Source organism: Mangifera indica, unplaced genomic scaffold (assembly GCF_011075055.1).
Source record: "Mangifera indica cultivar Alphonso unplaced genomic scaffold, CATAS_Mindica_2.1 Un_0076, whole genome shotgun sequence".
Taxonomy (NCBI): Eukaryota; Viridiplantae; Streptophyta; class Magnoliopsida; order Sapindales; family Anacardiaceae; genus Mangifera; species Mangifera indica.
The window spans coordinates 29,408-51,432 of NW_025401168.1; the positions used below are offsets into that span (position 1 = coordinate 29,408).

Consider the following 22,025-nt stretch of genomic DNA (forward strand, 5'->3'; position numbering starts at 1 on the left):
TAAAATGATAATTTTACCTTCAATTTTAACAAAAATTAGATGATAGGTGGATATTTAAATTTTTAAAAGTTGACGAGTATGAGTTTGGGTTTTCATTATACCTTTGATATGAATAAGTCTTTTGGCTAATTTGTAAAAATTTTCCGTTAAGATTAAAGATAAAATCGTTACTTAATAATAATATTTTAAAAAATAAAAGTTTGTATTATTTTACCCCCTTAATTTAGAAAACTAATAATTCCCTTAAAATTAAGTTTTGAAAAGTGACAATTTCTTCCCTACCTAGGGTTTCAAATTTCGTCAATGAATTTCCAACGAACAATGGTCGATCTCTTTCCCTCCCAAAGACATATCTTCATTCGACATTTTCTCTCTGAATATCAAATCTAAACAAAAAATCAAAACTCCTCGTCTCAACCTTCATCGTCCAAATGAAGTAGACTTTGTCTAAATGATAACGATGATCTAAAAGAGGAGTCATTCTCGTTTGAACTATCATTGTCGTCTATACGAAACTAACTTTGTCTAGATGACAAAGGTCTAAATAAAGATTATTGACCCTTCATCTGGATTTTATTAAATCCAAATGTCATTGATTATAGGAAAAACATCAAAAAGATATATGTCAACAAGAGGGAGATAGGTCAATTATCGTTCATTAAAAAAAATAAAGAATTATCATTTTTTAAAACTTAATTTTAAGATCAAATGGTTAGGTTTTCTAATAAATAAAATAAAATGATATAATTTTTTATTATTTTAAATATTATTATTAAAAGATAAATTTACTTTTAATAATAACTGAAAAATTTAAACATTTTAGCTTATGAGTGTGTAATTAGATTTTTGGAAGTTGATCCTACTGATTTTGGAATTTTACCGTACCTGATGTGGGAATAAGTCTTTTGGCCAAACGATAGAAAGACGAGCAAAGGTGATAGACCAGCAATGTTCAGCTACATGGGAGTGTAGAGAGAGATGGCGTATTGAATGGGCGAAGAATTCAGAGTTACTCTTTTCTCCTAGTCTCACAAAATTAAGAAATTGCAGGGATCTGTTTTTCCAAATCACTGGAAACTATAACGATTCGTTTGGCCTTTTATTACACAACATGCAAGCCAATGCCGGTATGGTGGCCGGCTCTCACCGCCGAAACGAGTTGGTTCGGATTCGGCACGATTCCGACAGTGGGGTTTGTGTTTTTAGCCTACCCTTTTCTGATTCAACGCTCAAAATTTTAACTTTGCGTTTCATTTTTGTTTCTGTTTTGTGTGCGTAATTCTGATTGTTAGCTTGTGGATCTAATTGGTAACTATCTGAAAGTGACTTTGGAGCTTGAGTTTGAGTCGTTATGTTTGAGTTGAAAACAAGATTGTAGCTGAATATCATTTTAGATTAACTAACTTGTGACTACAGTGTTGTAAGTCATTTTCGTTGGTTGCTTTATGGTGCCTAAGTCTGATTGTTAATTGTATGAAAATGGCTATTAGTTGGAAGAGTTGTGTAGTGCTTGTAGGTTGATCTCGATATCTTAGTTTGACTTCAAGTGTTTAAAACCTTTCTGGAGTGGTCCTTCAAGTTTTGGTGTTTGGATCAGAGCGTTGATTTATGAGACTGAGTTTTCCTGGTGCTAAGTTTTTCCGTCAGTCGTTATTTTAGTGAATTCTTGGGTTTCTATGTTTTTTCGGATTAGGTATTTGTAGTTGTGATCTTGTTGTTCTGTGTCCATTTCTTCAAATTTTGTAAGGTATTTATTAGAATTAGGATTTTGACAACTGGATTTAAGGATATTTCATCCATTTGTTAATTGTCTAATTTTTGGATTTTGTTCAGTTCCTTGCGTGTGCTATTATTATGGTGCATTATGTTTGAGATCTTGATGTTTTGTTCTTCATCCCAGTTGGATTTAAACATCTCTTGTCCTCTTAGATGCCACATGCTGGAAAACGTGCACTCTTGTATTTTCTTTTTTTGGCTCTACATATATTCTCTCTTGGACACACATCTGATACATGTTTGAACGCTGGTTATAACTGTGTGCTATTGCCTATTGGGTTTATGTAACACATGACTTTATATTTACTTAATGCATTTAGGTTTCGACAACTCTGTGGAAGAGCTTGGTTATGGTGTGCTATTGCCTATTGGGTTTATGTATCGTAGGACATTATTTACTTAACATTTTTAGGTGTGGGCCAACAGTGTGGAAGAGTTTAGGGATTGCTACATCTGTTGATTTCATTGTTTAACAAAGTTTTCGTGTAAAGTATTTTTAGCTTAGTCTGCATCTTAGTCTGTAAAGTTTTTTTATCTGCAAAAAAAAGATAGATGTATATGAAGATGCAAGAACTTGTTATTTTGTTCATATTCAATGGTTTTGAAAGGATGCGAAATTAATCTAGCTCTTTACAATAATAAGAGAAATTGAAAAAAAGGAAAGAAAGAAAGTTATGAAATTATTAAGTAAAAAATTTCCCCTGTCTTCATTGTAGTTATTGGCACAAATAATTAGGACTTCAATTAACAGTTGAGTGTGCTTTTTTGTTTTTCATCATTAAAATCTTTTGGTTTTATGAGCCTGCAACTTGTAAATTTGAGGGCAATTAAATCAAAACAATGAATTTTTCCTTTTCCAATTTTGGATTCCTGAGCAGTGCATTGTTGTGTATCTGCAGCCCAAGCCCCTGAAGAATTTAAATGGTCAAACATGCCAGATTTGTGGTGATAACGTTGGACTCACAGCTACTGGTGATATATTTGTTGCCTGCAATGAGTGTGCCTTCCCAGTTTGCAGGCCTTGTTATGAGTATGAGCGTAAAGATGGAACTCAGTCTTGCCCTCAGTGCAAGACTAGATATAGGAGGCACAAAGGTTTGCCTTTTTAAAAAAAAAAAAAAACTTTTTTAACTATCCTTTTGCAAAATCTGGTTTCAGTCATATTGTTAAGAACAAAATAAATCAAGCCTGCATAATTTAGGGAGTCCACGAGTTGAGGGAGATGATGAAGAGGATGATATCGATGATCTGGAGAATGAGTTCAATTATGCCCAGGTACATAGCAAAGCAAGACACCAGTGGCAGGGCGAAGACCCAGAACTATCTGCATCTTCTAGACATGAATCTCGACAACCAATTCCCCTTCTGACCAATGGACAGCCGGTAGGCATATCATTTTGTCTATGCTTTTCGCTGATTTGCTACTAAGTTTTTGGAAATGCATATATAAAGTTCCCTTCTTGTATCTAATTGTGGTGCATATGAAGTAATTTGAAGCTTTCTTTGACCTTACTGTCATATCCTCTCTTGGAATTAATCTACCTTTTGTACTAATGATCAGAATAACTTAATAGTCTGTCTAGAATATGGGTTGTTCTATTGTTGAGTACAAGTATCAATGTTTTCTTGTAGTTGTAGGTTGGTTACCATGAAGAGTTCTTAGCTTGATAAGACATGTTCAAATTGTTATAATTTTTTACTGTGTTCCAACTCAATTTCTTTTCCTTTTTCAGGTCTCTAGTGAAATTCCAACACCTGACACTCAATCTGTGCGAACTACATCTGGTCCTCTGGGCCCTGCTGAAAGGAATATTAATTCTTCTCCTTACGTTGATCCAAGACAACCAGGTATTCAAGTAACTTGAGTTTTCTTTATCTGAAAATCCTTACACAAGGCTCTATAGCATTGTTGTTGCTTTATGAATTATCATTTGATCATATAATCTATTTTTACAGTTCCAGTGAGAATTGTGGACCCTTCAAAGGACTTGAATTCTTATGGCCTTGGAAATGTTGACTGGAAGGAGAGGGTTGAAGGCTGGAAACTTAAACAGGAGAAAAATATGATGCAGATGAGCAGTAAATATAGTGAAGGAAAGGGAGACATAGAAGGCACTGGTTCAAATGGAGAAGAACTCCAAATGTAAGTTTCTTTGGACTTCTATTGGGATTTATTTCTTTTTTTCCCTCTACTTCTGAGCAGCAGGTTGTTTGGGTAAATAGTGGAATGTTTTTGTATCGCTGAACTGTCAACTGAGCTTTGTGCCTCTTTTTACTTTCATTGATATTTATAATTTTTTGATACAGGGCTGATGATGCTCGACAGCCGTTGAGTCGTGTGGTACCAATTCCTTCATCTCACTTGACCCCTTATCGGGTTGTAATCATTCTCCGGCTTATAATTTTGGGCTTTTTCTTACAATATCGGGCAACTCATCCGGTGAAAGATGCTTATCCTTTATGGCTGACATCAGTTATCTGTGAGATTTGGTTCGCCTTGTCCTGGCTTCTAGATCAGTTTCCAAAATGGTATCCAGTCAACCGTGAGACCTATTTAGACAGGCTTGCATTGAGGTCTGTTTAATTTACTTAACTTCTGAGTTTGTTGGATTTGGGACCTGAATATGCAGGGGATTCTACTATATTATTAATTGTAGTTCTGCTTTGCAGATATGATAGGGAAGGGGAACCATCACAATTGGCTCCTGTAGATATTTTTGTTAGTACAGTGGATCCCCTCAAAGAGCCGCCTCTTGTTACAGCAAACACTGTTTTGTCCATACTTGCTGTGGATTATCCTGTTGACAAAGTATCTTGCTATGTTTCGGATGATGGTTCAGCAATGTTGACCTTTGAAGCCCTCTCTGAAACTGCAGAGTTTGCTAGGAAGTGGGTGCCATTCTGTAAGAAGCACAATATTGAGCCTAGGGCCCCTGAATTTTATTTCGCCCAGAAGATTGATTACTTGAAGGACAAAATACAACCTTCTTTTGTGAAAGAACGCCGAGCAATGAAGGTGAGTCTCCATAAGTACGGTCGTAGGTGAGGCTTGCATGTTACATTAGAAATAGAGAACCAACAATGGGGTTGTGGTGTTAAGAACTTTAATTTCCAACCAGGAGTTACTGTTTAAACCTCTTAAGCTTCATACTTGCAATAACATAGCCCATGGTTATGACTACCAAGGTTATTGTTTCCACCTAGTCCCCAGTCTAGAAAAGAAAAATGTAAAAGTAAAGAGAAAGGAAGAAAATACAATATTTATTTTTAAGTGTATTTGAGGTAAGACTAAAGAGATCATAAATGTTTGAGCCTGTATACTGTAGGAAAAAGATATATCAGATCTGTTAAAGTAGGTTTTGTGAAGCATTTGTGTGATGTGTGTATAAAAGCTACAGTTCTGACTGTGATGTGTTGTTCTAATTATTTAACATAAACCTATGTATGGCTATAGTGGTTTGATTTTACATTGCCCTTGTTTGAGTTATAAATAACAGATAATTTTTATTCCTTGCAGAGAGAATATGAGGAGTTTAAGGTGCAGATCAATGCCCTTGTTGCAAAAGCTCAGAAGATGCCGGAAGAAGGTTGGACAATGCAGGATGGCACTCCATGGCCCGGTAATAATCCTAGGGATCATCCTGGAATGATTCAGGTATTATCATCTTTCCAAGTGTCATAAAAAAATCACCTTTAAAATTTCCTTTTTATCTGTTGTGTTCTTATCATTTTATTTTCCATTTTTTCTGGTTCTGGTTCTCTTTGGTGGAGAACAGGTGTTCTTAGGCCACAGTGGAGGGCTTGATACTGATGGAAATGAGCTACCTCGTCTTGTTTATGTTTCTCGTGAGAAGCGTCCTGGCTTCCAACACCACAAGAAAGCTGGAGCTATGAATGCATTGGTTTGTGATCTTCAAACATTTTGTTTTATTTCATCAAGTTACTTATTAATAATGTACTACAAGTTATTTATAAATTCTTCCCATTTCGGTTGCCGCAGTCAGTTTTGTAACTCATGCTGTGTGCAAATTCTTTTGCCTTTCTTATTTACTAACCAGGTAGGTTTTACCTTGTAATGCAGATTCGAGTTTCAGCTGTCTTGACCAATGGTGCATATCTGTTGAATGTTGATTGTGATCACTACTTCAATAACAGCAAAGCTCTTAGAGAGGCAATGTGTTTCATGATGGATCCTGTACTTGGAAAGAAAACTTGCTATGTACAGTTCCCACAGCGTTTTGACGGCATTGATATTCATGATCGATATGCCAATCGCAATATTGTTTTTTTTGATGTAAGTCCCACTTGGATTTCTAGCCAGATTGCTAGTATGAATTAATTTCATTGTAGTAGTTACTGGGCTTAGGCTTGTTAAGCACACGCTTCTTCTTTTATTTGTCAGATCAACTTGAAGGGGCTTGATGGCATCCAGGGTCCAGTCTATGTGGGAACTGGTTGTTGTTTCAATAGACAAGCTCTATATGGATATGATCCAGTTTTAACTGAAGAGGATTTGGAGCCAAACATTATTATCAAGGGATGTTGTGGTTCAAGAAAGAAGGGAAAGGGTTCTAACAAGAAATACATGGACAAGAAGAGGGCAATGAAAAGAACTGAATCTACCGTTCCAATTTTTAATATGGAAGACATTGAAGAGGGTGTTGAAGGTAGGTTTTTAATAAGCTAGCACTGCAAGCCATCAATAACCTTGTTTGAATGACCATTAATTTAATATATCGGAGTATCTTCGGGCCTTTTCTATCTTTTTATTTGACAAAAGTTGCTGGTTAACTCAAGTAGGGTTGAGGGGAAGTCCATACTATTTGACTTTTTTAACTGTATTCCTTGCATTCTTCAGGATATGATGATGAGAGGTCCCTTCTTATGTCTCAGAAGAGCTTAGAGAAGCGTTTTGGTCAGTCACCAGTTTTTATTGCTGCCACCTTCATGGAACAGGGAGGCATACCACCAACCACTAATCCTGCGACTCTTTTGAAAGAAGCAATCCATGTTATAAGTTGTGGATATGAGGACAAGACTGAATGGGGCAAAGAGGTTAGTGTCATGCCAACTGGGGATTTAGTTGGATATTGTCTTAACTATGTTTTATTAACTAATAAATCTCTAAGTGTACTGCCAGATTGGATGGATCTATGGTTCTGTTACAGAAGATATCTTAACTGGGTTCAAGATGCATGCTCGTGGTTGGATATCAATTTATTGCATGCCACCCCGTCCAGCTTTTAAGGGGTCTGCTCCTATCAATCTTTCTGATCGATTGAACCAAGTTCTTCGATGGGCCTTGGGGTCAATTGAGATTTTGCTGAGCCGGCATTGCCCCATATGGTATGGGTACAAGGGAAGATTGAAGCTTTTGGAAAGACTGGCTTACATTAATACCATTGTCTACCCCCTGACCTCTATTCCACTGCTTGCTTACTGCATGCTTCCTGCTTTTTGCCTTCTTACTGGAAAATTCATTATTCCGGAGGTAAGTGATTTTTTTGCTTACATTGGCTTACAACTGACTTGTGCTTTCTTTCAATATTGTATCTGAATATTACCTGTCCAATTAATTTGTGACACAACCATTTTTTGTAGATAAGCAACTTTGCTAGCATGTGGTTTATTTTACTTTTTGTCTCCATTTTTGCTACTGGAATACTGGAGCTACGGTGGAGTGGGGTTGGTATTGAGGACTGGTGGAGGAACGAACAGTTCTGGGTCATTGGTGGTACATCAGCGCACCTGTTTGCTGTTTTCCAGGGTCTTTTAAAAGTGCTTGCAGGTATTGATACTAGCTTCACTGTTACCTCAAAGGCATCTGACGATGATGGAGACTTTGCAGAGCTTTATGTTTTCAAATGGACATCTCTTCTCATCCCCCCAACTACTGTCCTTATTGTGAACCTGGTGGGTATTGTTGCTGGTGTATCATATGCCATAAACAGTGGGTACCAATCATGGGGTCCCCTATTTGGCAAGCTGTTCTTTGCCATATGGGTCATTGCCCATCTCTATCCTTTCTTGAAGGGTTTGTTGGGTCGCCAAAACCGTACACCTACCATCGTCATTGTCTGGTCTATACTTCTTGCCTCCATTTTCAGCTTGCTCTGGGTGAGAATTGATCCCTTCACCTCAAATTCCACCAAATCTGCTGCAAATGGTCAATGTGGCATCAATTGCTGAGACATACCAGTACCAAATGTCATCTCTCCTTGAAGTTTTTCATCCTGTGTTTATACAATAAGATATGAAGTTATTGAAGTTGTTTGTGGATGATATGATCTAAATCATACAGTTTTTCTGTCTAGAAAGGAGTTTGATGGATCTTATTAATTTTGTCTGGTGCTGAAGGACAAGACATTACAAGATCCCTTCTTTGTATCGAATAATTTATTTCTTGCTTTTTCACTTCTATAGAGGTGTACGTTGTTGGTCCTTACTCTATTCTTAGTCGTACTGGACCGTAAGTTACGCAGTTTTATTTAGGCCAAAAGACTTATTCCCACTCTCGTGTTATTTTAAATTTATATCTATTAATTTTTAAAAATTTTTATTAAAATTTTTAGTTAAAATTAAAGATAAAATTATTATTTTAATTATAATATTAAAAAATTAAAATTTTATTTTTTTTTCCTTACCTTAGTTTTAGAAAATAATAATTTTTTCTTTAATCTTATATATTCCAATTGTAAAAAATAATATTTTTCTTTCAACTTTAGGGTTTAATACTTTTTTTAAGATTTGCTTACAGTCGTCCCTTAAAGCTTTTTGAAACTTTTATTTCATCTCTAAAATTCCATCCCTTTGTTGACCTTTTTTCGGTGCCCTCCTCTCTCTGTCTATTACCACCTCTCTTCCTGGATCAAGCTATAATTAGCCTAGTATCCTTCTCCAATGAGATGGAGACGTGATTCTTCTCCGTCAAGCATGATTTCTCTATAGCCACCTTTTTATGATTTTTCTGTTGAACGTAATTTTTTGATGTTGCTGATGGACAGTGGAAGGAAGGGACGACTCAATGTCTCTCGAAGTGGAGATCTTTTTGTCTGGATTTATCAAATCTAGAAAAAAATTATCTGGATGACTAGTTTCTAAGTTAAAAGATGACGGGGTTCTTACCAAAGAAGTGAAGAGATGATGATATCGATTATTTAAAATAGAAAAAAGAGATCGTTGATGGGCAAAGAGTAAAAAAAAAAACTTAGGTTTAAGGGTGGAAATATGAATTTTTAAAATTAATTTTTTTTTTAAAAGTGAGTTTATTAATTTTTAAAATAAAAAAATAAATATATATATTTTTAATAATATTATTAAAATAATGATTTTGTTGTTTAACGCTTATTAAAAATTTAACATATTTTAGGTTTTTTTAAATTAACTGTTTAAGTTTGGGTTTTGGGAATTAGTGTTTTGGCCTTTTATTTATTTATAAAGTTAAAGAGCATGTAGAAGCAATGTACTCTTCCGTTTGAGAAACAGAATGAAAGAAATTGTTATTCTTTTCAATTAATTGTTCGTCCATTGCATCGATGTTCGAAAAATGCCTGAATTTCTGAAGACAAGGTGGTTTTTTGTTTATTTAAATTATAAAAAAAAATATAAATAATCTGCAATCAGCTACGCTTTATCGGATCAGGTTTAAATCACCCAAGGCCCAGCTTGGTTTGGAACCTCATAAAGAGACATGATTAGAAGTTAGAACACACAGAACGACGCCGATTTGGTGTAAACATATGGGAGCAATGTCTAAGCCCCGGCTATAAAGACAAAGGGGGTCAAGGAAGGGTTTTCTGCTGTTATTTCAAAATCAACATTTTCTGAGGCTAGAGAGAGTGTTCTGAACTTGGGAACTAGGGTTTTTCTCTCTCTCAAATGGAGGTAATTACAGAGCAAGTTAACAACTTGAACATCACTGATACATCTGCAGCCAACAAGAAGAACCGAATCCAAGTCTCTAATACCAAGAAACCCCTGTTCTTTTATGTGAATCTCGCTAAGGTGTTCTTTTTCTCCCCTCGCACACAACTTCTTTTTGCTTTATGTATCGTTGCCCGAAACGGTCAACAAAAGTAGCTAAAATGTTTACAAACTATCTCTCTTAGTGTTTTTTTTTTTGGTTTTCTCTATTCGGGGTTGTAGATTGTTAGTAAAATCTGTTAGGGATTAGGGTTTTTAATTTTTATGTGCTGATATGTTTTTTTTTCTTGCATTTTCATTTACATGAACCCATGTTCGGTTGCTGAAAATTTAAGGGAAATATAACAACAGTGACAACAGTTTCGATTTTACTATACTTGTACGGCTGAAAATTAGGTTTGCATTCGAGGGAAAGAAAAATAAAAAAGGGAAGAAATAGATGATAGCAAAAAAGGGCTATCTTGGAGTTAAGTTATGATACACATTATGATCAAGGTAATTTTTTGCGGATGAGTGCTGCCAGGTCCTATTCAATGAAAGAAATTTAAAAATCTTTATTTGTTGAGTCAATACTCTCTCTCTCCCTCTCATTTGCTAAAGTCACCATCTAATATACTGATTGATTGCTGGTAATATAAAAAATGAGGATTAGAAAATTTTGGATTCGCGGTTTTGCAGTTTTTGTCCTTCTGTGAAGGAAAATATCAACTAAACAGATTGAGATGAATACCTTTCTCAATAAGGCCATTTAGAGTTAGTGTTCTCCTTTCTATTATGGAGCTTCGCATTGATGAACTTGCACACATACACGCAAGAATATCCATGGTTGTATTCACTTTAATTTTTCTGTATTTATTTAGAGTTGAGGCCCCTGTGGTGGTGGTGGTGGTGGTCTAGGATTCAGTGGGTTATGCTTAGTAAATGACACGTGTATCCTGTTTGGTGTTTGATCATTTGATGGTTAATGATTATCTTTGCAGAGGTACATGCAGCAGCACTCTGAGGTGGAACTTTCTGCTCTTGGAATGGGTAAAGCTTTTACTCTCTAAAGCCTGTCCTTAGTTTTACAAGTATAGTATGGAATCATATTTTGGTTCTCCATTTTGAAAAATTTCCTCTCTTTGTGGTATTACTTTCTTGACATTTTAAATCAAGTGATTCATGTCTCTTTTGATTAATTTCAACGAAGTTGGCTAAAGCGTTTTTTTGAAAGACATACTTGAGTGGTTATGCTTGTCTCATGCATTTTAAGTGTTTGGTGTTGATTTGCTATATCTTCATTGTGACCAGAGTGATTGTAATGTTTGTTACTTGTTTGGCCAGTTATATAGATTTTTGTGTTATCAAGTATGGTTTTAATCCCATGGCTTCTCATCTATTGAACTGCTTGTCTGATACCGTGTATAGTTGGCATCTGTGTTGTTAAATGGTCTTCCTCACATATTTACATTTATGTTACATCTGCAGCTATCGCCACAGTTGTTACAATTGCTGAGATCTTGAAGAATAATGGACTGGCTGTTGAGAAAAGTGAGATTTTTAGACTTATTTTTTATTTTTATTTTTTTGCTTTCAAGTACATAATGTGCACTCACAATTGTGGCATGTGATTCATATAGAGATCATGACTTCTACTGTTGACATGAGGGAGGAAACCGGAGGACGACCTGTCCAAAAAGCGAAGGTAAATTGCAATATTGTACAAGGCAGTAAATTTCATATTGTAGTTAAAACACAAGCATATTTGCATTAGGTTTCATTGTCAATGTCTTTATGGGTGGTTTGTGTTTTCATTTATTCTCTTTAGCTGCATTTACAGAATATATATTTTATCCAAAAATGAATACAAAAAGAAAATTGAAAGAATGTGTGTATATATATACATATATTTAAAAGAGTTGCAAATAAAAAGAAACATAGAATATGATTTCTTCTACTCCTAAAAACGAATGAACATTGTGTATCTATTAAATGGAGAAAGTTATCTGGTTAGATTTGTTACATTTTCGCTGTTGTGAAACATTGAGTGTTGTGTCCTAATACCTTGGAAGAGTATGTTATTATGGATGTCAAGGTCTTACATGCCTTGTTTGTTTGTTGGTCAGATTGATTGTTGAGTCTCTCAGTCTTGATGTATCACATGCAATGAAGGTGTATGTCGCCGTAATATTATCCATTGAAATTTTACTGTTAGGCCTGTGAAGTGTAATCAAACTGGCTTTTGACTTTTTCTTTAACCTGTCAAAAGCACATGTAACTGTTCTCATCTCATAAGGGGCAGTCTATTTAACGATGAGAATGTTTAGTGGGTGTTCTCAGGGCCAGATTTCCCTATTCTCTATATAACTTAGAGAGCTGATAAAAAAATCTTTTGGTAGATTGAAATACTACTGGGGAAGTCAGAAAAGTTTGATGAGTTGATGGCTGCTGCTGCAGAGGAGGCCTTGGAAAATGAGGAGCAGACCTGAGCTCACGAGATGCTACCTGGAATGTAGTTTGTTCTCTAGCTTGTTAATCATGGACATCTGTAACGGTTCTTCCTAGATGAACTTTCTTAAGTTTTGTTTTACTAGTAGTAACATAATTGTTGTAGGAAGTTTTGTAAAATTCAATGCCTTCGGTTGCTCAATTCAATTTTGTTTTGAAGTTTATGTAACCTTCACTCTCTTTCACTATGTGATATGTTGGTGTTGGCTTGTTTATGGTTATGCATGATACTTTAGCATCACTCTTCATGGGCTGGCAGAAGGGTGGTAAGAAAAATGAATCCTCGGGTTAATATCGACTGCCTTTGAATTTCTTCAGAGTAGATATCATCTGTAACAGATTGTAACCTGGGAAAACGATTTGTACTGCCACTTCAAATTAATTTGAAAACAGTGTAATTTCTCTAATTCAAAAGGACCTGAAAATTTTTACCAAAGCGAACTAACAGATGTCATCTCATAGGTAAAATCTTGTATTGTCAATTCATGATAATTTGTCAATCACGGTGACGAACTATCTCTTACAGCATATGGAAAAATGGTCTCGATTTCAAAATATAATCAAAATCTCATTCTCTCTTAATTGGCTTACAGTCTCATCCAATAAAAAGCGAAAAAAAAAAAAAAAGACATCTTTCTAAGAAAAAGAAAAAGAAATTCTCGCCTGAAAATTGCCTCCTTGAACGAGTCATTAAAAAAAAAAATTGTCAGTATCAAAGATGAGAGCAAAATTATTCAACCCAGCATATATAAATAAGTATCCCAGCCTTCTTATTTTCAAAAGAGATTTATGCTTCCTCGTCTTTCTCAACCAGTATTCTTTTGCATGCTTCATAGCACATAAAAGAAATCCCAGCAGCAGGCACCAACTTCAAGCAGCTGGGTCCTAAACCTTTATACAAACCAGTGATCCCTTCTTTCTCGAGAATGCTAGCGAGTGCATGAATAACATTCTTGTATACCTGTCCACTGACTGCTCCAACCTGCATGTGCTTGCGAGCCACTTCAAGAGGAAAAGTTGCACTACTTGATATAGCACCTGCTAGTGATCCAATTAAAAGGGTTTCAATGTTGCCAATTTTTTCTTGCTTGATTGCTTTCTTATAAGCTTTCCTTAATGAATCATAAGCGAAGTAATTGGTGGCAGCATATGGAATTACTCCAATTAGGCTGGGAGCAAGACCTCTGTAGAGTTCTGCAGGGCCTTCTTCTTGCAGTATTTTTACGAATGCATCAACTATACCATCATATGCATCTCTCTGCAAATTTACAAAACCTCCTACATATAAATGTCATTTGCAAGATTAAGTCTAGATTTCTAATTATGTTTTGAGTACCTGTATGGTTAAACGAGTCTTGACCAACTCAAGAGGATATGTGCATAAAGTTGAGCTAACTCCAGCACAGGCCCCAGCAATTAATGATGCAGGAATGGGAATTTTTGACTGTTCCCCAGGTTTGGCTGACAATTTCTTGTTGACCGTATCGAAAGCAAAAAGCTGTAGAGAGTAAAACATAGGCTTAGATGCAAGTCATGTGCAATAAATTTCTGCTACTAAATGGGTACAAAGTTTAAAAACTGTAGAAAATGGAATTTCTGAACTCCTTAAAATGACACCTTATATCCACATGTGGCGCACAGCACCAGAGAATATTTCATTGAACTTCAAATGCAGGCAGATCAGATATAGCATTGAAGAATTCATTTGAGAACTAGACTCTTCTATTTTCAAAGCCAATAATAAGGAAACCACCTTCCATTATTCTCTTCCCCATTTTTAATACTAGCTTAAAAATTTATTCAGGGATTAAAAGTGTTACTACTAGCTGAAAAAATTTATTACTGGGTGCAAAATGCAAGTCTTAAAGTTGTATTTACATGGTGAGTAATACTAAATGTACCAATAAAATGTATTTACATGGTGAGTAATACTAAATGTACCAATAAAATGAGTACAAATGTTGATATGTCATCATATGATGTGGTGATTTAATTATTTATTTTATTTCTAATTCAAAATGACCCACTTAGATGATGACACATCAACTGAGAGTACCTGTTAGTATCCATTTTGTTAGTTCATTATGTATTATTGTTACATGGCTGTAGAGAGCAGATAAGCATAGTGCTAGTCTAAAACTGATTATCGTGAATATACTTAGTTTCTTATCCCACAACAAAAGAACAAGACAAAGGTCAATGCAACTCTAATAAGTCCAATAACATAATCATGAAGACCCCTTGATAATATTTAAAAACAATACTAGATATAAATTCAGTTCACCTTCATTTTTCCTTCTCAATATCAAAAGGAGTAGAGACAAACCATGGATAACCACAGAAACATAACAGGAACAAACTATTGCCTAGAGGAATCCCTTCCAAATTGTAAGTTTACGAAGCACATAGCATTCACATACATTAGGAAGAAGTTGAACATTTACTCTCATATTATTAAGATACCCAACTTGTGAATCCGAAATTAGATTCAAAGGAGTAGATGGACCTAGTTCTTAATCTATGCATGGATAACCATTTAAAAATATTTCCTTTGAAGTCAAACTCAAGGATAACTTTGCTATAATGTATTATATTTTTCTTCAAGAAATTCTCAAGTTTTGGCTTCAAATGAAAATTTTCCAATTATTGCTTTGCTACACACTACTTCTTTAACAACATAGACTCCAGGCTCCACCAATGAAAACAATGTTTTATAAAATGTTTATTACAAAATTTTTTAAATGACAACTTTTTTTATTTTTAAATAAGCTTTGAAGTTCAACATGCACAGAAATAACAGCTTAAAGATAACACTTACTTAACTACCATTTCAAACCTCTGAATTAGCAAACTTTTACTCTCAAATACAGTGCAAATAATTTACTCTTTCAGTTGAACTTAGACAGTTATTCTCAAAGCAAGTTTAAAAAGAGCCGCCCATGCTTTTATAGAACAAAAAAATAAATATAAGTCATAAGCATTACGTATCAACCACACCAGAAAGAGAAAAAAAGAAATTCAATTACTGAAGCCAACAATCCAATGTTCACACTCTCAGTTAGGTGAACAAACAAGAAAAAAGAATGATATCATTGAAACGTATTAATAAAATGGGTTGCAAAACTCAAATAACTCATTTAAGATCCTCACTCTCAACCATAGTATTGTTAAACATGAACAAGAAAAGACTGAGACTTGAAAATTCCATAGGAAAGAATAACCCACTCATATCAAAACAACTTCTAAACAAATCAAGATTCTAAGCAATCATACATACGTTTTTATCTATATGGCTATCAATATCTATTAATTAAAAAGAAAATCAGTAGAAGTCATTACCTCAATAGCCTTGCTAGGCGCAACACGGATGATATTAACCAAATTACCCCTAAACAAGCCCTTCCACCCATCAGTCTTCATTATATTATGGAACACCTCACCAGTTGTATGTCCACTGCTCCCTACCATCAAATGCGTCCTTATAGTCTCCAGTGGAGCCACAGCTGTCCTTGACACAGCCCCAGCTATTGCTCCACTAAACAACCGCCTCAATGAAGGATTTGCAATCTTAATTTTCAATTTAAGTCCACCCTTCTTCTTCTTCATAGTCGTTTCACCTTCCGGCACCTCAATAATGCAAGCTCCACCCTTTGAAGTAACGTACTTTACATACAAATCAGTCAACGGAGATTTGATGCCGCCATTGTTACTGTCATGAGGATTTGGCGAGTTTGGAGAAACACCGAAATTTACTCCCATTTGGCCCACGCTTGCAAATAAGCCACCCAGTTGATACTGACAATGAAAGTTATCGTCTTTGAGATTCCATTGAGATGCCAAATCACAGATTGCACTTCTATCATCAAACAGTTGAATTCCTCCTCTCTTACCCATAACAAGAAAAACCACGTCTGATATAAGCTTTTATTTAGAATTCAGCAAATACCCAGATGAAGTTTTTCAAAGGTTCAACCTGATAGACAGTAGTTTTGCTGAAAAGATTTGATTTTGCACAAACGGACGGATAGAAAAATTTTTTTTTTCTCGAAATGGGTAAGAGAAAAATAAGCTCTCCTTGAATATGCGTTGAATAAGTGTATTGTTTGAAGACACCGAAAGCACAGGCGGTGAAAACGAAGGAAGGTGAAAATGGAGAGAAAGGTAATAATGAAAAAGAAAGAACAAGGGTTAGTTGAAACGCTCACTTTCTCTCAAAGAATACAGTTTAGTTTGCCTAAAAAATGACAGGCGGCTGTCTTCGCCGGCCACTGGGGAGGCTGGGACGAGTTAGGTTTTGCGATGGAAGTGAATGTGAAGACTGTTGGGATTTTGATTTTATTTCTTGAGATTTTAAATTAGTTTGGTAATGCTTTTAAGGCATTATTCTTGGACCAACCAAAATATATACATATATGTTAGCATTACAAATAAATTAACAAATATAAAAGGCCGAACACTGTTCCCACCCAATGTATCCTTAAATCTCATTTCCACCCCTTAATTTTGAAGTCTATTTATCCACATTTGAGTAGTTAAAGTTAACGAAACTCTAACTCCTTAAAATTTTATTTTTTTCTCCCCTAAACTCTAAAAACTAACAATTTCTCTCAAAAGTCAAATTTTAAAAAATAGAATTTTTCCCCCTAAGGTTTAGTTTTCAAACTATAACACTATCTTCTACGCTTCTTTGGCGGTCGCTCCCTCACCATCTTCCATTTTGGTCAACAGTCTTAAACCCATTAGGAGACAATGTTTCATTGGTGATGACAAAGCTGAGAGTTATTTCTGGTGTCAATCGTCATCATCCAAGCCTTCAAAAGAGAGAAACTTGGTCGTTAGAGAGAAACGAGGTATCGGGAAACATTCATCACAAGTGATGACATCAGATTTGATGTCAAAAATCTGGAAATTAATCTTAAGAAAGAAATGTCATTTTTTAAAACTTGAATTAAGAGAAAATTTTTAATTTTTAAGATTTAAAGGGGAAAAAAGATTAAATTTTAGTTTGTTTTTAATATTACAAATAAAATATCGATTTTGCTTCTAAAACCACTAATTTTAACTATTTATATGTGAGTATTTATGATTTTTAAAGTTAAGGAATAATAACTTGAGATAAGATGATATTTTGGGTGGGAATAAGTCCTTTGACCAATATAAAATGATAAAATGGAAGAAAATAATTAGAACATTTATTGATTTATTTCAAAGTTTAAAGGATATATTCAAATAATCTTTTCCAACCCACTTACCTATTTTATATTATATTCTCTCCTAAAGTGAAGATGTAAATAAAAATGAAAAATATTAGCCAAAATATTTAATTAAATCAATTAACCATTCTGTGGTTGGCTATCTCATCATCTAGTTTTAGAATTTAGGCTCCCACACAAGCCATGAAGTGTGTTGTGCACTACCGAGCTCAAGCTCCAGTTATAAGGGTTCTTGATTTGGTAGAATCCTAAGTAACTTGTCTATATAAACAAAATAAAAACGACTCCTGAGTAATTTCAAGGCCAAACGACTATTTCCCACCCTTTAACTATGGAAACATCAAACACCCATTTTTGGCTAGTTAAATTTAATAAAACCCTAATGGTGGTAAAGGTAAAATCGTCATTTTCTCTATCATATTGAAAATAAACTAAAATAGAATCTACTTTTGCCCCCCAAAACTTTAAAAACTAAAAATTTCCCCCAGCCTAAGTTTTAAAAAATCGCAGTTTCACCCTAGGGTTTCGTTTGAAATCTCCGACGACATCTCCGGCTCCATTGCCGACGACCTCTCCCTCCCGAAACATCCTCTCCTTCCGGCGATCTCTTTCTTCCCATTTGGACATTCGATCGATATCGGAGAAGCCGTGGAAGACAAAGAACTTCGTCGGGGAAGACGAAGAACTCGTCGTCGTCTGGGAAGACAAGTCGTCTTCATTTGGGAAGACGATCGTCTTCCCAAACGACGTATCTCTACGCCGGATGGGTTGGGGTGGAGTTGAGGGGGGCCGTCGGTGGAAGAGAAACAGTCGGGAGGGGAAGACGGTCGACGATGGCACCGGAGAAAGTGAAAGGGTTTGGAAATAAACCCTAGGGGGGAAATGCGATCTTTTCAAACTTAGCTTAGGGAAAAAATGTTAGTTTTTAAACTTTTAGGGGGGAAAATGAGATTAAATTTATCACTGTTAGAGTTTTGTTAAATTTAGCCGGCCATGAATGGGTATTTGGTGTTTCCATAGTTAAAGGGTAGAAACTTGTCATTACATCATACCTTGGGTGGGAAATAGTCGTTTGGCCTAATTTCAAATGACGTTTTGTGTTACATGAACAGTACGATACAACATGATTTTATTATATAATTTATCGAAGCAATAATATTTTGTTGCAAGGGGGTTGGTTGATTCACTTTAATTATTAAAAAATTATTAAGATAATTTTAATTTTATTATAATTATATTTTTATTTATTAATTTTTAAGATAAAAATAACCTTATTTTTAATTAATATGATAAATAATGTAAAAAATATTTTTAAATAATTATATACAATAAAATTTAAGTAAAATAATATATTAATATTTTTTAATCTTTAATATGGATATAAATTATTAATATATTTGATAAAATTTAATTTATATAAATAATTATTATATTTGATTAGAGGTAATAAAAAAATATCAGTAAATTATTTTACTTAAATGCTTTTGAATATAATTATTCTAAAATATTATTTATATTATTTGTTAAATTAATTGAAAATGAGATTATTTTTCCTTAAAAAATTAATAAATAAATATATAATTATAATAAAAATCAAGATTACCTTGTTTTAATACTTAAAGTAAATGCAGTAATCAGATTATTATTATATTACGTGTCACATCATCATTAGTAATATTTAATTCTCTCAACCAAACACCTTATAAGGGTAATTAAAAATTATTTTAGTAATATATTTTTTATTATTTTATTTATGTTATTAGGTAATAAAATATTTTGATAATTTTTTATTAACAATGATAATGTAATCTATTACCACATTTGCTTTAAATATAAAAATATTAATATGGTAGTCTTGATTTTATTATAATTTTATTTGTTTATTAATTTTTTAGGTCCTCATTTTTAATTAATATACTATGTAATATAAAAAAATATTTTAGATATTCAAGTAAAATAATGTATTAGTATATTTTAATTACATCAAACTAAATACAATAATTATTTATATATACTAAATTTTTTTAAATATAGTAATAATTTATATCAGTACTCTATTTGTGAAATAATCTTTTATTTTTGATAATAAAATATTACTTAAATTAAACATACCCTGAGTTTATTAAGCTCATATTTATAGTATCAAGCTTGTATCAGTTACGTTCAAGTATCAACTATCATATTAAATTCAAACTCTAGTTCAAGTCTTAAAAAATTATTAAACTCAAGTGTATACTTAAGTTTGACTCTTTTTATGTCGAATTAAATTCAAATAACGTAAAATTGAGGTTTGGCTAAATCCACCCCATTATTAGTAATTAACTAAAGTCCCAACTATGTTGAGGCCTAAGCCCAATCTATCAAAACTCATCGTTTGTCTGACTGATTCTCTCTCTAGGAGGGAATTGCGACCATGTTTATTCTGTTCCATGAAGAAATTTTGTGAGTAGTATGTTCCATTCTGAAAGAAGCAAGGAGTTACACTTCTTGTTTTAAAGGTCAAGGTCTACTTTTCCCATCTCTCGTGTTTTTTTACCTGACACATGGATGATTACACTATCAGATTTTCAGATCAAACTCAGACCACCGTCACCCTGAATTCTATCTAACATTAGAGAGAAGAATTTATGTCACCCTTAGAGATAAACATTACAAATTGTGGGAGTCGCCAAGAGTAGTGGATATACACAAGGATTGTTAAACTGAAAACAGAGTTGCATAATGTACAACTTTCATGAATTTCAGACTAAATAAAACTCCCACTTCCGAATGTTGATGACTCACTTCACTTGTTTACTGCCAGGTGGTTAATACCGTTAGCTTCTAAAGCCAAGTATCCATTTCATCCCATTACCATCACTCTGTACACGTTTATCTTTGCACTTTCTATGAGGAATTTAAAAGTGGAAAAACAAAATAAATTATTCGAACAGAGAGAGAGTTTTTTTTTTTGGGCAAGTAGAGAGACCGAAACTCGTTCCTCTTCATCTATAAATAGGGTCCAACAAGTAAGTTTTGAAGCAATTAATCATTTATTCTCTGGCTTTACACTAAAACACTATCATGGCCTCACTCTTTGTGATCATGGCAGTCGTATTGAGCTTATTAAGCAACTTAGAAGGAAGCCTTGTTCTTGGTGATATTGGTACCGCTTCATCTTATAATCCTCCATACTTGCGTGAGTGAACCATGAAAAATACGTTTGATTTGTTGGATCAATATAAAACCTTATTCATTCAAACAGGTTACTAGCTACTGATTTGTGTGATTTGTGCAGCAACTAGGTGTAATGGCAATAGTCAAGATCAATTCCCTCCAGGAAATTTGTTTGTTGCGGTTAGTGAAGGGTTGTGGGACAACGGCGCTGCTTGTGGGAGACGTTACAGATTGAGGTGCCTGAGTGGCATTGATAAACCCTGCAAGAGTGGTAGTATTGAGGTGAAGGTGGTGGATTTCTGCCCCAAATCTCCTTGCCCTGCAACCATCCTCCTGTCCAATGATGCTTTTGCTGCCGTCTCCCGCTCTGCTGGAAAAATCAACATTGAATATGCCCAGTACGTATCTTTTCTTTCTCTTCACTCTTATTCTGCTCTTCTCTCCTCTTTCTTCTTATTCCACTCTAATTGTCCTTGCAGGATATGACTTCGACATTATCCAACTACAATAATATGCTTGTGAAGAGTGGAACAAAATGTATAATTGCAATGCCAGTAATCTTGTAATAATCTTGACTTGTTCTAATGACTGTCATTCTCAAAATTTCTGGAATTATTGTCTCAATATTCTGTTAAATTGCCCAAGATAATGCTTAATTATGCATGTTCTGCTTAATCTTTAAAATAAAAGGCTTTTTAATCATGCTCGTCCACTATCAATTCATGAGTTTGTGCTATCATCCATTGGATGTGACAAAGTTAGAAGCAAAACCTTCCCATAATATTGAGCTCATAAAAGGCCGAAAGACTGTTGAAGTAGTGTTAATCATGGAATTGAATCAGAAATTGACTGTAAAATTAAATTCACACTTTAAATCGATGAAAAAAGATACATTCCTATTCAAAATATCCACATCCTGAAGTCTATTTGTGACATATTGTATCTACCACAAGTCAATAAGAGCTTACGTTGGTTGATTTAATTCCCAATCTTTTGATCTATTTGTTGTGCTCTTTAGTCACACATTGAAACGACACTGGTCAATTTCGTCCATATTATCTACAATGCATGACAGAAAACTCTTCCATAATCTTTGTAACATACCATTCTTATTTATATGAATCATTTCTTACCAAATTAGGGCACAACCCTCCACTTTCCATAACAACTGTGATTTTAGGATTTAATTATGATTTTCATTCCCTGTCATTACAGGATATAAATCATTTTCTATGTTATTAGGAGCACACAACCCTCAACTTTCCATAACAATAAAATTTATCCACATTTATTATATTAAAGTTTTAGTACTCAATTATGCAATTACTTGTAAATTAATGATATTATCAATAATATATAGGTGGACCTAACTGCACTAAAAACATCGGTTTGATCATCACAATTGAACCTCTTCAATGAATTGCCCCAAATTCTATCTATAATTCAATATGCAATTGTCAACATGGAACA

General features: G+C 34.3%; 4 protein-coding genes across 4 annotated transcripts; 3 read left to right on the forward strand and 1 right to left on the reverse strand.

Moving 5' to 3' along the window:
• The first annotated feature begins 903 nt into the window (after nucleotides 1-903).
• Nucleotides 904-8,221, forward strand: LOC123207419 (cellulose synthase A catalytic subunit 1 [UDP-forming]-like). Its single transcript, XM_044624819.1, has 14 exons — nucleotides 904-1,192; nucleotides 2,676-2,871; nucleotides 2,978-3,159; nucleotides 3,510-3,624; nucleotides 3,733-3,919; nucleotides 4,084-4,350; nucleotides 4,447-4,792; nucleotides 5,294-5,431; nucleotides 5,553-5,678; nucleotides 5,858-6,070; nucleotides 6,179-6,443; nucleotides 6,635-6,831; nucleotides 6,917-7,267; nucleotides 7,378-8,221. Exons 1-14 carry the CDS (start codon nucleotides 1,112-1,114, stop codon nucleotides 7,963-7,965), a joined length of 3,252 nt encoding a protein of 1,083 aa, XP_044480754.1. The 5' UTR covers nucleotides 904-1,111; the 3' UTR covers nucleotides 7,966-8,221.
• A 1,252-nt stretch (nucleotides 8,222-9,473) lies between these two features.
• On the forward strand, nucleotides 9,474-12,407 carry LOC123207424 (uncharacterized protein At2g34160-like). The gene is made up of 5 exons (XM_044624823.1): nucleotides 9,474-9,780; nucleotides 10,680-10,728; nucleotides 11,167-11,229; nucleotides 11,319-11,383; nucleotides 12,078-12,407. Exons 1-5 carry the CDS (start codon nucleotides 9,655-9,657, stop codon nucleotides 12,165-12,167), a joined length of 393 nt encoding a protein of 130 aa, XP_044480758.1. The 5' UTR covers nucleotides 9,474-9,654; the 3' UTR covers nucleotides 12,168-12,407.
• Nucleotides 12,408-12,714: 307 nt separating this feature from the next.
• LOC123207421 (adenine nucleotide transporter BT1, chloroplastic/mitochondrial-like) lies at nucleotides 12,715-16,552 on the reverse strand. Its single transcript, XM_044624820.1, has 3 exons — nucleotides 15,526-16,552; nucleotides 13,523-13,684; nucleotides 12,715-13,444 (listed from the first exon to the last, which is right to left on the reverse strand). Exons 1-3 carry the CDS (start codon nucleotides 16,078-16,080, stop codon nucleotides 12,974-12,976), a joined length of 1,188 nt encoding a protein of 395 aa, XP_044480755.1. The 5' UTR covers nucleotides 16,081-16,552; the 3' UTR covers nucleotides 12,715-12,973.
• Nucleotides 16,553-20,453: 3,901 nt separating this feature from the next.
• On the forward strand, nucleotides 20,454-21,041 carry LOC123207404 (EG45-like domain containing protein). Its single transcript, XM_044624802.1, has 3 exons — nucleotides 20,454-20,577; nucleotides 20,677-20,953; nucleotides 21,035-21,041. Exons 1-3 carry the CDS (start codon nucleotides 20,463-20,465, stop codon nucleotides 21,039-21,041), a joined length of 399 nt encoding a protein of 132 aa, XP_044480737.1. The 5' UTR covers nucleotides 20,454-20,462.
• Nucleotides 21,042-22,025: the final 984 nt, after the last annotated feature.